Consider the following 15,185-nt stretch of genomic DNA (forward strand, 5'->3'; position numbering starts at 1 on the left):
TATATGCATATATATATATATATATATATATATATAAAATCAACTAGTGTAATCAGTAGGTGGGGCTGCCCCGATGCTGATTCTAGACTGAAATGTGTGTCCCAGTAGACAACACAAGTTTTGTGACTGCCTCTCCACTGAATGTCTTCCAGTAAAGAAAGAACTTGCATTTATATAGCGCCTTTCACGACCTCAGGATGTCCCAAAGCACTTTACAGCCAATTTATTATTTTTTGAAGTGTAGTCACTGTTGTAATGTAGGAATCGGGGCAGCCAATTTGCGCACAGCAAGGTCCCGCAAACAGCAATGCGATAAATGACCAGATAATCTGTTTTTTTTTTAGTGATGTTGGTTGAGGGATAAATATTGGCCCCAGGACACCGGGGAGAACTCCCCTGCTCTTCTTTGGAATAGTGGCCGCGGGATCTTTTACGTCCACCTGAGAGGGTAGACGGGGATTAACGTCTCATCTGAAAGACGGCGCAGCGCTCCCTCGGGGCTGCGCTGGGAGCGTCCGCCTGGATTACGTACGCCCAAATAGCTGCGCACGGGTCCCGTCGTGTAATTCCTGGGCCATCTGTGAAGGAGCATCGAGTACCCGAGGTGCCAGCACACCTGCCTCTGCTGCCTCCACAGGAACTCCTCCTCCAAAGCCAGCGCAGCGAATGGCTGGCCCAATGGAAATCCCATGCTGATCACTGCGCTGCAGATGCGAGGGCTGATTGATGGCAGTAAGAATGCATCAGCTGGCGGTGCGGACCAAAGGAATGCTGAGTTGTCGAAAACCAGCAACAGGGAACAGAGATGTGCCAGCTATAATGCACAAACTTCAGAGTGTCAAATCAAAAACAGCGATCAGGAAACAGCTCTCACCAATACCGCAACCAAACTGTAAGTGGTGGAGCTCGCCTCACCTGGAGTACTGTGTAGAGTTTTGGTCTCCTTATCTAAAGGAAAGATATACTTGCCTCAGAGGTGGTGCAACAAAGGTTCACTAGTCTGATTCCTGGTAATGAGAGGGTTGTCCCATGAGGAGAGATTGAGTTTTTTTTTTATTCGTTCACGGGATGTGGGCGTCGCTGGCGAGGCCGGCATTTATTGCCCATCCCTAATTGCCCTCGAGAAGGTGGTGGTGAGCCGCCTTCTTGAACCGCTGCAGTCCGTGTGGTGACGGTTCTCCCACAGCGCTGTTAGGAAGGGAGTTCCAGGATTTTGACCCAGCGACGATGAAGGAACGGCCGATATATTTCCAAGTCGGGATGGTGTGTGACTTGGAGGGGAACGTGCAGGTGGTGTTGTTCCCATGTAGAGTGGACCTATACTCTCTGGAGTTTAGAAGAACGAGAGGTGATCTCATTGAATCATAAAAGACCCTGAGAGGGCTTGACAGGGTGGATGCTGAGAGGCTGCTTCTCCTGGCTGGAGAGTCTAGAACTAGGGGACGCAGTCTCAGGATAAGGGGTCGGACATTTAGGACTGAGATGAGGAGGAATTTCTTCACTCAGAGGGCTGTGAATATTTGGAATTCTCTACTCTAGAGGGCCTTGGATGCTGAGTCGTTGAGTATATTCAAGGCTGAGATGGATAGATTTTTGGACTCTCGGGGAATCAAGGGATATGGGGATCGGGCGGGAAAGTGGAGTTGAGGTTGAAGATCAGCCATGATCTTATTGAATGGCGGAGCAGGCTCGAGGGGCCGGATGGCCTACTCCTGCTCCTATTTCTTATGTTTTTATGTCATTGAAAATCTTACGGTTCTCCTGGTCCCTATTGTATGCAAATACTTATGGAACCAAGGAGCACCTGGGACTGGTGCATCCCACTTTCAGCTATTTCCGCCAATGGCTGGTAGCTCAGGCAGTTCTGGAACCAGCCCCATGAATTGTGTGCCTTCTTTCCTTGGTCAGCCGTGGCTCAGTGGGCAGCTCTCTCTCCTCTGAGTCAGAAGGTCGTGGGCTCAAGCCCCACTCCAGAGACTTGAGCACAAAATCTAGGCCGACACTCCCAGCGCAGTACTGAGGGAGTGCTGCACTGTCGGAGTGTGCCGTCTTTCGGGTGAGACGTCAAACCGAGGCCCCTCAGGTGGATATAAAAGTTCCCGAGGCACTATTTTTGAAGAGGAGCAGGGGGAGTTCTCCCCAGTGTCCTGGGCCAATATTTATCCCTCAACCAACATCACTAAAGCAGATGATCTGGTCATTATCTCGTTGCCGTTTGTGGGATCTTGCTGTGCGCTAATTGGCTGCCGCGTTTTCCTACATTACAGCAGTGACTACGCTTCAAATAGGTGCTTAATTGGCTGTGAAACGCTTTGGGAAGTCCTGAGGTTGAGAAAGGTGCTGTATAAAAGCAAGACTTTCATGAGAACAAATGAAGCCCAACATTATGCACAAAAAAAATAACATTCGTCATGTGAAAAACCTACCAAAGTCGCAAACAGATGGTACAGGATGAAGTAAATAGCAACTACTGGTGCCCACACGTGCCCAACTGCAATCAAAGTTTGATCCATGACATCGACCCACCCTTCCTGTGTAATAATCTGGAACATGGACATAAAAGCCTGGAAAAAAAGCAAGTACAAAAAAAAAAAATCATTCTTATTATTCAAGCATGTTAAAACCTCATCCATCGATCTATCTCATTTTCCCATGTAGACTTGTACAGAAAAAAAAATAGAAAAGAATTGCTATAATTACCCAGACCACCCGGTGACCTTCTGTCAGATTTAAGCCGAGGACGTGATCGAGTAATTTAGCTTTTTACAATTAGGACAAACATGGCAATTTCTTATAATCGCTCTTAAAATGCCACCTCTTCTTAGCCCATCACTTGAAAGCTTCCTGTTTCATTGACGTGGAAGTGGCTAACTTCATCTCTGCAGTGAGACCACACTGTGCACAGTTCTGGTCTGCCTATTGTAAAAAAGGATATAGAGGCACTGGAGATGGCGCATAAAAGATTCACAAGGACGATGCCAGAACTGAGAGGTTATAACTATCAGGAAAGATTGAGCAGGCGGGGGGCTCTTTGTTTCCAGAGGTTCCCTGTGAATAGATCAGTTTCCCAAGACAATTGGCAAAAAAAGCCAGTGGGAGGGGGAAGATGAGATTTTTTTTTTTAAAACTCAGCGAGTTGTGATGATCTGGAATGCGCTGCCTGAAAGGGCGGTGGAAGCAGATTCAATAATAACTTTCAAACGGGAATTGGATAAATACTTGAAAAGGGAAAAATTTGCAGGGCTGTGGGGAAAGAGCAGGGGGAGTGGGACTAATTTGACAGCTCTTTCAGAGAGCCGGCATTGGCATGATGGGCCGAATGGCCTCCTTCTGTGCTGTATGATTCTATGATTCCTGTCACCCAGGTAATGGGACCAAGAGGGCATAAGAGGTATGGATGTGTCTCATTCCGGGATGTGCATGGGGAACAGTGCTTTCATTTACTGGCGGCCGTGTCTTCAGCTGCCTGGGCCCTACGCTCTGGAATTCCCTCCCTAAACCTCTCCGCCTCTCTCTCCTCCTTTAAGACGCTCCTTAAAACCTACCTCTTTGACCAAACTTTGGTCACCTGTCCTAATATCTCCTCATGTGGCTCGGTGTCAAATTTTGTTTGATAATCGCTCCTGGGAAGTTCCTTGGGACATTTTACTGTGTTAAAGGTGCTTTATAAATGCAAGCTGTTGCTGTTGTTCTCTTGGTGAAACATGAAACCTCTTCTTTTACTGTGTGGCAGTTTGTGGATTTTTAGAAATCACACTCACTGCCTTTCTCACCTCCTGCTACAAAGGCTGGACAGTCATCTTATGTCCTCAGTTCCCCAAGACATCTTGGCCCTGAATTGCACCCTCCCACCAATGGAGACGCTGCTCTATCGTGACTGATGGGATCATGCGCTGCCAACGTGACAAGTTTACATAGGAAGTTTCCATTGTGAATGTGGACATAGGAAAATACAATGGAATATAAAAATAAGGCCAGAAGACATGGCTTCAAAACGGGGACTGAACTATGTCCGTGTATCCTGTTCTAATTATCTTCCATCCTCTGACTGTAACCGCACCTCACCTGAAGGTTACGCTTGTAATTATAAAAGAAAGACTTGCCTTCATATAGCACTTTTCACAACCTCAGGACGTCCCAAGGTATTTTACAGCCAATGAAGTATTTTTTTTTGTAATGTAGGAAACGAGGCAGCAAGGTCCCACAAACAACAATGTGATAATCGCTGGATAATCTGTTTTTGTGATGTTGGGTGAGGGATAAAAATTGGCCCAGGACACCGGGGAGAACTCCCCTGCTCTTCTTCGAAATAGTGCCATGGGATCTATTACTTCCAACTGAGAGGGCGGACGGGGCCTCGGCTTAACGTCTCATCTGAAAGACGGTACCTCCAACGGTGCAGCGCTCCCTCAGTACTGCACTGGGAGTGTCAGCCTAGATTTTGTGCTCAACTCTCTGGAGTGGGACTTAAACTCACAACCTTCTGACTCAGAGGCAGGAGTGATACCAACTGAGCCACGGTTGACACCGACGCAAAGGCTTTTGGATTAGAGAGACATTGTCCTCAAGAGCTATTTGCTTGTGTTACGTGTAAGCAGTAGTTTGTTTAGGACTAATAAATCTAGCAACTGGGTCGAGTTGAATGAACATTGAATTCAGGCTTAACTTGAAGATCCGACTTTCGAGATTGAAGCACAAGTCTCTTCCCACAATTCGCTGTTAAGAAAATGACTGTAAATCAGCAGGGATGGATTTACCCTGCCAATGATACCAGAGTCTATGGACATATATTCCACCACTGGAACTCAACTGCCAGCTGTGGCCTAATGGGTAGCACTCTCACCTGGGAGTCAGGAGGTTGTAGGTTCAAGTCCCCACTCCAGAGTTTTCAGCACGTAATCCAGGTCGATACTCCCAGTACAGTACTGAGTGAGTCCTCTGGATGAGATATTAAATTGAGGCCCTGTCTGCCCTCTCAGGTGGATGTAAAAGATCCCATGGCACTATTTTGAAGAAGAGCAGCGGAGTTCTCCCCGGTGTCCTGGCCAATATTCATCCCTCAACCAACATCACTAAAAAAAACCAGATGATCTGGTCATTATCACGTTGCTGTTTGTGGGACCTTGCTGTGCGCAAATTGGCTGCCGCGTTTCCTACATTGCAACGGTGACTACATTTCAAAAGCACTTCATTTGCTGTAAAGCGCTTTGGGACTTCCTGTGGTCATGAAAGGCGCTATATAAATGCAAGCTGCTGTTGAATGGGAGGAAACTATGTAGGTACTGACCCGTGGAAATGTTGTAAATCTGTCGAGCTCTTCCACAAAACAGAACATCTGTAGGCTGATGGATGACATTACAATCAAAAGGCTGGCTGTGAAGACCACCAAACTCCCAAGCTTCTTCCCTGGTCCAAATATTTTGTACACAAAGTCCTCCAAAGCCGGAGAGATTTTAATCAGACGGACAACCCTTAGCACCTGACAGAAAGAAAAAACAAATAAATAATTGCTTTCAACTCACTGATGGAAAGTCAGACCAAAAAAATAGTTCTCATGTATAATAGAAAAGAGTCGAATGTTCCACAGTTATTGATATGGTCATACTAATTTATAATACTGTTAATAAAGTATTTATTATGTATTAAAAATAGTAATTGGGTCATAATATTCCATTTCAAAATGTATTCAAAACTCCTATTTCAACCTTGTCCTAAGGAAAATCCTATTACAAAAGTGCCCACATTTCTTAGAATCATAGAATGATTAACGGCAATTGAGACTAGCTCAATTGCTAATTTTAAATCTGAGATAGATAGCTTTTTGGCAACCAAAGGTATTAGGGGATATGGGCCAAAGGCAGGCATTTGGAGTTAGATCACAGATCAGCCATGATCTTATAAATGGCGGAACGGGCTCGAGGGGCTGAATGGCCTACTCTTGTTCCTATGCTCCTATGTTCCTCCTATACTGCACAGAAGGAGGCCATTCGGCCCATCGTGCCTGTGCTGGCTCTTTGAAAGACCTATCCAATTAGTCCCACTCCCCATATCCCAGTGCATAACACGCTGCAGAAAAACAACTCTCCTCATCTCCCCTCTGGTTCTTTTACCACTTATTTTAAATCTGTGTCCTCTGGTTACCGACCCTCCTGCCAGTGGGAAGTTTCTCCTTATATACTCGATCAAAACCCCCGCATAATTTTGAGCACCCTCTATTAAATCTCTCTTTAACCTTCTCTTCTCCAAGGAGAACAATCCCAGCTTCTCCAGTCTCTCCACCTAAATGAAGTCCTCATCCTTGAGTACCATTCTGGTCAATCTTCTCTGCACCCCCTCCAAGGCCTTGACATCCTTATGGTGGGGCGTTCTTGCCTTATTTCACGTTGTGAGGTTTTGAGATTTTTTTTCCGTCCTTATGGCTGTGGTCCCTGGGTGGTTTCAGGCTGCACCGTCTCCTCCCATGTGCTCTGCGCTGCTCACCTGTCAGGATGCTGCACCTTGGATGGAAATCAGGGCCACCCTCCTCTGCCACAATTCATTCAGCAGGACCATTGTCGAGGCATCAGAAAACTGTGGTGCTCTGCGGGCCCATGCTCCCGGTTGCCCAGGAATTTCAGCCGCCAATACGTCCTCCCCAGTTAAAATTATTACACGTGACAAGAAATGACAGTGCACGAGATAAATATTTACTCCACGGGCTTTCTGCTTGCAATCTTGTGGCACTCCACTGAGACATCCATTTAATTAAAGTTCACAATAATCTGTTACGTTACCTGAAAATACGTAAACTGAGAATGGTAGAGGACTGGATAAATGTGCAGCGTAGTCCCCACCACGAGAAGTAGCTCAAACTTGTGGAGCGACGAGCTGATGTATCCAGTGAATCCCAAACACCAGATTTTCACAAGTGCTTCTAGATCAAATAAGACGGAGAAAGCAACCTAAAAGACGATTTAATAAATAGCGATTCAATAAACAGATCATAGATCATCTTTGAAGGAGCTATCCAACTAGTCCCACTTCCCCCTGATCTTTCCCCGTGGCCCTGTAAATTTTTCCCCTTCAAGTATTTATCCAATTCCCTTTTGAAAGTTATTATTGAATCTGCTTCCACCGCCCTTTCAGGCAGCGCATTCCAGATCATCACAACTCGCTGCGTAAAAAAAAAAAATCTCCCCTTCTTCCCCTCCGGCTCTCTTGCCAGATATGTGTTTCCAAATTTTTAATTGTAATTAATGGATTTTCAAAAATAAATTTAATATTTGCCTTGTAGGAAGCGTTTCTAATTAAAAAGCCTCAGATGAAATTTAATGCTTAATTTTGCAGTACAGTGTAAACTTAAATGAATAATTAACCCGTAACCTGCGACAACGGCCAAATCGCAGTATCCATTCACAAACAATTACATCCATTTCGAACTCGAAAGGCCACACGGGTTTCAAACATGAGGGATATGGGCCAAGTGCAGGCAATTGGGACTAGCTTAGTGGTATAAACTGGGCGACATGGACATGTTGGGCCGAAGGGCCTGTTTCCATGTTGTAACTTCTATGATTCTATGATTCTATGCAACGGTTATTCAACGAGAACACATTATATACTGGAAAATGACAAGTTAACAGTACAAGCGTGTTCATTTTTCCTCCATTCTAATTGTGCGTTTTGAGGACAGTTATAAGGTTAGAAAGGGGGGACGGTAAGGACACGTGTGAGGTACATTCACAAAGAGGCAGTTGCACACCTCTGGGGCTGAGAAACTCAACTCGTGCCCAAAGCAGGTTTGGTAGGGCAGATGTAGAGAAGATGTTTCCACTTGTGTGGGGGGAGTCCAAAACCAGGGGCCATAAATATAAGACAGTCACTAGTAAATCCAATAGGGAATTCAGGAGAAACTTCTTTACCCAGAGAGTGGTGAGAATGTGGGACTCGCTCCCACAAGGAGTGGTTGAGGCGAATAGAATAGATGCATTTAAGGGGAAGCTTGAGAAACACATGAGGGAGAAAGGAATAGAAGGATATGCTGATAGGGAGGAGGCTCGTGTGGAGCATAAACTGGGATAGACCAGTTGGGCCGAGTGGCCTGTTTCTGTGCTCTACGTAAGTTGATGGATTAACGTCTCCACATGCTGGTCTGTGTTTGGGCTGAGACCCAGGCCGAATTCAGTTTCTGGCTTCATTTAACTGCCGCTGGTCAACTGCGGACACCCCACTTACAGCTTCATCGGTCTGGGAGGGCTGTAACTGGCCAGCTATCACGTCGAGCCAGTCAGCAGGTCTGGTCTGGCTCTGGGGTGGGGATGGGGAAAAAAAAGAGAGGAACATAAGAACATAAGAAATTGGAGCAGGAGTAGGCCAATCGGCCCCTCTAGCCTGCTCCGCCATTCAATAAGATCATGGCTGATCTGATCCCAACCACAAATCTAAAGAACACAAGAAGTCGGAGCAATCTGACAGGGGGCCATTAAACGCACAGGCAGCGGGTCAGGATCTTTTTGTGGGCCCAGGAGGAGTATTCCTGCTTCCAACGGACCCCTCCCCAAAAAATTAAAAATTAAATTTCTTCAGCCTTTTTTTTTGAGTGGCGACCGGAGGTCCCTTTAAGGACTGCTGGTTAAACTGCTTAAGAGTGTAACACTACTTAAGTCAGTATCCTGATAAAATATATGTGACGGAGCCAGGGGCGGGCGCGCCGCGTGACAGGAGCCAGGGGCGGGCGCGCCGCGTGACAGGAGCGAGGGGCGGGCGCGCCGCGTGACAGGAGCGGGCGCGCCGCGTGACAGGAGCGGGCGCGCCGCGTGACAGGAGCGGGCGCGCCGCGTGACAGGAGCGGGCGCGCCGCGTGACAGGAGCGGGCGCGCCGCGTGACAGGAGCGGGCGCGCCGCGTGACAGGAGCGGGCGCGCCGCGTGACAGGAGCGGGCGCGCCGCGTGACAGGAGCGGGCGCGCCGCGTGACAGGAGCGGGCGCGCCGCGTGACAGGAGCGGGCGCGCCGCGTGACAGGAGCGGGCGCGCCGCGTGACAGGAGCGGGCGCGCCGCGTGACAGGAGCGGGCGCGCCGCGTGACAGGAGCGGGCGCGCCGCGTGACAGGAGCGGGGGCGCCGCGTGACAGGAGCGGGGGCGCCGCGTGACAGGAGCGAGGGGCGCCGCGTGACAGGAGCGAGGGGCGGGCGCGCCGCGTGACAGGAGCGAGGGGCGGGCGCGCCGCGTGACAGGAGCGAGGGGCGGGCGCGCCGCGTGACAGGAGCGAGGGGCGGGCGCGCCGCGTGACAGGAGCGAGGGGCGGGCGCGCCGCGTGACAGGAGCGAGGGGCGGGCGCGCCGCGTGACAGGAGCGAGGGGCGGGCGCGCCGCGTGACAGGAGCGAGGGGCGGGCGCGCCGCGTGACAGGAGCGAGGGGCGGGCGCGCCGCGTGACAGGAGCGAGGGGCGGGCGCGCCGCGTGACAGGAGCGAGGGGCGGGCGCGCCGCGTGACAGGAGCGAGGGGCGGGCGCGCCGCGTGACAGGAGCGAGGGGCGGGCGCGCCGCGTGACAGGAGCGAGGGGCGGGCGCGCCGCGTGACAGGAGCGAGGGGCGGGCGCGCCGCGTGACAGGAGCGAGGGGCGGGCGCGCCGCGTGACAGGAGCGGGCGCGCCGCGTGACAGGAGCGGGCGCGCCGCGTGACAGGAGCGGGCGCGCCGCGTGACAGGAGCGGGCGCGCCGCGTGACAGGAGCGGGCGCGCCGCGTGACAGGAGCGGGCGCGCCGCGTGACAGGAGCGGGCGCGCCGCGTGACAGGAGCGGGCGCGCCGCGTGACAGGAGCGGGGGCGCCGCGTGACAGGAGCGGGGGCGCCGCGTGACAGGAGCGAGGGGCGCCGCGTGACAGGAGCGAGGGGCGGGCGCGCCGCGTGACAGGAGCGAGGGGCGGGCGCGCCGCGTGACAGGAGCGAGGGGCGGGCGCGCCGCGTGACAGGAGCGAGGGGCGGGCGCGCCGCGTGACAGGAGCGAGGGGCGGGCGCGCCGCGTGACAGGAGCGAGGGGCGGGCGCGCCGCGTGACAGGAGCGAGGGGCGGGCGCGCCGCGTGACAGGAGCGAGGGGCGGGCGCGCCGCGTGACAGGAGCGAGGGGCGGGCGCGCCGCGTGACAGGAGCGAGGGGCGGGCGCGCCGCGTGACAGGAGCGAGGGGCGGGCGCGCCGCGTGACAGGAGCGAGGGGCGGGCGCGCCGCGTGACTGGAGCGGGCGCGCCGCGTGACAGGAGCGGGCGCGCCGCGTGACAGGAGCGGGCGCGCCGCGTGACAGGAGCGGGCGCGCCGCGTGACAGGAGCGGGCGCGCCGCGTGACAGGAGCGGGCGCGCCGCGTGACAGGAGCGGGCGCGCCGCGTGACAGGGGCGGGCGCGCCGCGTGACAGGGGCGGGCGCGCCGCGTGACAGGGGCGGGCGCGCCGCGTGACAGGGGCGGGCGCGCCGCGTGACAGGGGCGGGCGCGCCGCGTGACAGGGGCGGGCGCGCCGCGTGACAGGGGCGAGCGCGCCGCGTGACAGGGGCGGGCGCGCCGCGTGACAGGGGCGGGCGCGCCGCGTGACAGGGGCGGGCGCGCCGCGTGACAGGGGCGGGCGCGCCGCGTGACAGGGGCGGGCGCGCCGCGTGACAGGGGCGGGCGCGCCGCGTGACAGGGGCGGGCGCGCCGCGTGACAGGAGCGAGGGGCGGGCGCGCCGCGTGACAGGAGCGAGGGGCGGGCGCGCCGCGTGACAGGAGCGAGGGGCGGGCGCGCCGCGTGACAGGAGCGAGGGGCGGGCGCGCCGCGTGACAGGAGCGAGGGGCGGGCGCGCCGCGTGACAGGAGCGAGGGGCGGGCGCGCCGCGTGACAGGAGCGAGGGGCGGGCGCGCCGCGTGACAGGAGCGAGGGGCGGGCGCGCCGCGTGACAGGAGCGAGGGGCGGGCGCGCCGCGTGACAGGAGCGAGGGGCGGGCGCGCCGCGTGACAGGAGCGAGGGGCGGGCGCGCCGCGTGACAGGAGCGAGGGGCGGGCGCGCCGCGTGACAGGAGCGAGGGGCGGGCGCGCCGCGTGACAGGAGCGAGGGGCGGGCGCGCCGCGTGACAGGAGCGAGGGGCGGGCGCGCCGCGTGACAGGAGCGAGGGGCGGGCGCGCCGCGTGACAGGAGCGAGGGGCGGGCGCGCCGCGTGACAGGAGCGAGGGGCGGGCGCGCCGCGTGACAGGAGCGAGGGGCGGGCGCGCCGCGTGACAGGAGCGAGGGGCGGGCGCGCCGCGTGACAGGAGCGAGGGGCGGGCGCGCCGCGTGACAGGAGCGAGGGGCGGGCGCGCCGCGTGACAGGAGCGAGGGGCGGGCGCGCCGCGTGACAGAGCGAGGGGCGGGCGCGCCGCGTGACAGAGCGAGGGGCGGGCGCGCCGCGTGACTGAGCGAGGGGCGGGCGCGCCGCGTGACTGAGCGAGGGGCGGGCGCGCCGCGTGACTGAGCGAGGGGCGGGCGCGCCGCGTGACTGAGCGAGGGGCGGGCGCGCCGCGTGACTGAGCGAGGGGCGGGCGCGCCGCGTGACTGAGCGAGGGGCGGGCGCGCCGCGTGACTGAGCGAGGGGCGGGCGATATGTAAGCCATAGGATGTTGAGAGCTCTGTATCCGTGATAGGGATACCACTTTAAGAGGTTATATAAAAGGTGGTATCGCTTTAAGATATCGTTATCCTTCATTGGTTGGGAACAAACGGAAAAGCAGAGAAGTTATGTTAAACTTGTGTCGAGCCTCGGTTAGACCGCACTTGGAGTATTGTGAACAGTTCTGGTCTCCATGTTATAAAAAGGATATAGAGGCAATAGAGTAGGTGCAAAAAAGATTTACAAGGATGATACCAGAACTGAGAGGTTATAACTATCAGGAATGGCTGAACAGGCTGGGGCTCTTTTCTCTAGAAAAGAGAAGGCTGAGGGGTGACCTGATCGAGGCCTTTAAAATTATGAAGGGGTTTAATAGGGTAGATGTAGAGAAGATGTTTCCCCTTGTCGGGGAGTCCAAAATTAGGGGTCATAAATATAAGATAATCACTAATAAATCCAATAGGGAATTCAGGAGAAATTTCTTTACCCAGAGAGTGGTGAGAATGTGGAACTCGCTCCCACAAGGAGTAGTTGAGGCGAATAGCATAGATATGTTTAAGGGGAAGCTGGATAAACACATGAGGGAGAAAGGAATAGAAGGATATGCTGATAGGGTGAGATGAGGTCAGGAGGGAGGAGGCTCGTGTGGAGCATAAACACCGGCATCGACCAGTTGGGCCGAATGGCCTGTTTCTGTGCTGTAAATCTGTGTAATTCTATGTAATATATCTGCTTCATTTGGCATTTAAACTTCCATTTTACAAAATCCTTTTTTTTTTCATCCAGCCCAGTGGAAACCAACTTTTGTTTCGTACTCTTGCATTATTTTTCCACTTTCATACTGCTTTCGAATTCTTCTGGCTCGCGCTGATAGGTTTAAATCAGAACAACAACGCTCCTACCTCTGAGGGAATCTGACAGTAAATCACTCACCCCCCCAATGTTCAACCAAACCTGCAGACCCAGCAGATTCTAAGGCCAAATGCTTAAACTTATTTGTGTTTGCATGAGTCCATCTCAAACAACAGGGGGGGAATGTTGCAAAAAAACTCATTTTAGCATTTTTGATGCTTTGAAAAAAAAAATTTTCAGCTATTCTCATATCAGCAACTTACGAAATAAAGCATTCGTGATACACCTGAGGTCTCAAGTATTTCTACATTAATTGCACAGACCACTTTGTAAGAACCTCTAACTTCTTGCACTAATCAGCATTTAAAATGACCATAAGGCTCACTGAATGTTAATGTGGGAAGTTGCAATGTGCCATCCGTTTTTTTTTTAATGATCGGTATCAAGCACATTTTCTATTCTCAGCAGGTATAGTGATTTCATCTCTTCCTGTCAAAACAATAACATTCTGTGGCCTAATGCCAGATGAAGGTTACTGAAATATTTGCACTTCATGTGAGCTGTTACAGAAAGATATCTTTCCCAAGCCAGTCTGGTTAAAACTCAGCTTGACATCCAAAGAGAGATTTGTCATTTGAGGCGAATGTGGGGCTTGTTTTAGTGAAAGATGAGAGAATATTTTGACAATTGGTCTCTACAAACGTCAGAAAGTTGGTGCTCTTTTTTTGGAGACGGTCTTTTGTTTTTCCAACGTTTGCGAATATTTAAAAAAAATATTAGACTGTACCTTCCACAAACTGAAATCAACCACGAGGTAAAAAAAATCGATTTTTAAAAAATACTCCTCTCCTTCCAATGTTTTTTAAACCACTTCTGTCAGTTTCTCAACCTCTTGCCCTAAAGACACAGAGGAGAAATTTGACTTGTGCCCAAACTGGACGTGTCTGTGCGCGTCCGGGCGTATGTCTGCGAGCGCATGTCTGCATGCGACTATGTGTGTGTCTGCGTGTTTGCATGTGTGCGCGTGCATTCATGTGTGTCTGTTTGTGTGTGTCTATTTGTGTGTGTCAGCGTGCGAGCGTGTCAGCCGGCCTGAGCCTCAGCCTGCGGAACAGGCTCAAGGGGCTGAGTGGCCTCCTCCTGTTCCTAGACACCCACTCCCCACGTGGGTCTAGATACTCTGTCGCTAACTTGCTTGACCTGAACACTGTACTTGGTCTTGGCTCCCCGCCTTCTGCACCAAGGGAAATTGCCTAGTATGTTAAAAGCGGTGAAAGGTCTCAAGGTTCTAAACGTATTACACCAGTAGGTGATGCAGTGAATGTAACATTATGTGACTAATAGGGTCAGACCTAAAGTTATCGTACAAATCCACAACTAAACACACACAAATCACAACCATCAGCGTCTTAGGTGAAAACTCCCCCCTCCCCAATCAGCAATTTATCGGCATCTAACTCGACTTTGCAAGTTTCAGACTCTGAACCATCCACCACCACCGAGCGAACTTTTGGCCCCATCGCCCAGCTGAAAACCTCATCGCCTCCCCACCCACCTAACAAAACCCTCAGCCCACCCACTCCCCCACCGAGGTTTCAGCCCTCAACCCTCACCCTACCGCCGATGAACAAGATTTCGACTCCTTTCCCAGTCTGCTGGCTGCTTCTCCCATTCTAACCCGTTCGCTGGCGGCCCCTACCCGACTTCATCTCCCCTTTCGCCGTAACTTCTTGACTGCATCTTCGATTCAAAGCTCCTCTGCTCCCACTGGCTTTAATTTTCTTCCCCTGATAGACGATCGAGGCATGCCTCAATCTCCTTGCTCCTGTTGATCTGGACACCCCTTCCTCAGTAACCTCTTGCTTTCTCCCTCCCGTTCCCATTCACTCCTCTTCCACTGTCCTCTCCATCCCTTCTTCTCCCCTCTCCCCCATTACCTCTTCTCCTCCCCCGTCCTTTCCATCCTTCCACCCCTCTCCTTTCCTGCCTCCCTCTTTCGCCCCCCCACTTGGGTTCCATAAACCCCTATGCTCTAATCCTGCTTGACTTTAAAAAGTCACAATGGTCTTGACTTCCCACGTGTGACGCCAAATGAGATCAATATATTAAAAAATGGTGAGTGGATTGTGCACGACCTGTAACGTTATGTGACAGATTGAAAACAATGGGGTGCCACCCAGGGGGTGAATGTCTGTGGGGGGCCTCTCCCGCTCATCTACCATAACATTGGTGGAAGAGCACCACCACCTGACAGGAGGGTGTAATTACAGCGACAAGTTTACATAGGCAGCTGCCATTATAAACGTGGACGTGGGAATTTATATTGGAAATATAAAAATAACGACGGGGTAGAGTTTCCGCTTTGAGCGCAAATCGGACCAAAATCCACTCGAAGTTGCTTAGGTTACGCTTCAAGCTTCCGCTGAAATTAATTTGCATAATCACAAACGTAAAATCTTGCATGAACCAGCGCAATCGGGCAACGTAATGGAACATAATCGTTTCTTTTTTTTTCCGTTAAAAAGTATTTCTTGATGTATTTAAGAGTGCTAACCCCTGGTGCAGTTTAATTAATACAGCTGAAAATGGGTTTATCACAAAATAAATAAGCATTTTTAATAAGGGTGCCCAGTCCTCCAGTCTGTGAGTGACCTGATTTAAAATCACTGAAAATGACTTAAAAAAAAAACTGTACAGAACCATTTAATAGTTTCATTGGTGCACACTAGTCAGTTTCTTAGTAAAT

General features: G+C 52.4%; 1 protein-coding gene across 1 annotated transcript in view; it reads right to left on the bottom strand.

Moving 5' to 3' along the window:
• Positions 1-15,185, bottom strand: part of nalcn (sodium leak channel, non-selective) — a 182,781-nt gene that overhangs the window by 99,907 nt on the left and 67,689 nt on the right. The window contains exons 11-13 of the mRNA XM_067986611.1: positions 6,774-6,941; positions 5,288-5,479; positions 2,427-2,564 (exon numbers count right to left, since the gene is read on the bottom strand). Coding sequence (XP_067842712.1) covers positions 2,427-2,564; positions 5,288-5,479; positions 6,774-6,941 — 498 coding nt within the window. The remainder of the gene's footprint in view (positions 1-2,426; positions 2,565-5,287; positions 5,480-6,773; positions 6,942-15,185) is intronic.

This window comes from Heptranchias perlo, chromosome 6 (genome assembly GCF_035084215.1).
Source record: "Heptranchias perlo isolate sHepPer1 chromosome 6, sHepPer1.hap1, whole genome shotgun sequence".
NCBI classification, from domain to species: Eukaryota; Metazoa; Chordata; class Chondrichthyes; order Hexanchiformes; family Hexanchidae; genus Heptranchias; species Heptranchias perlo.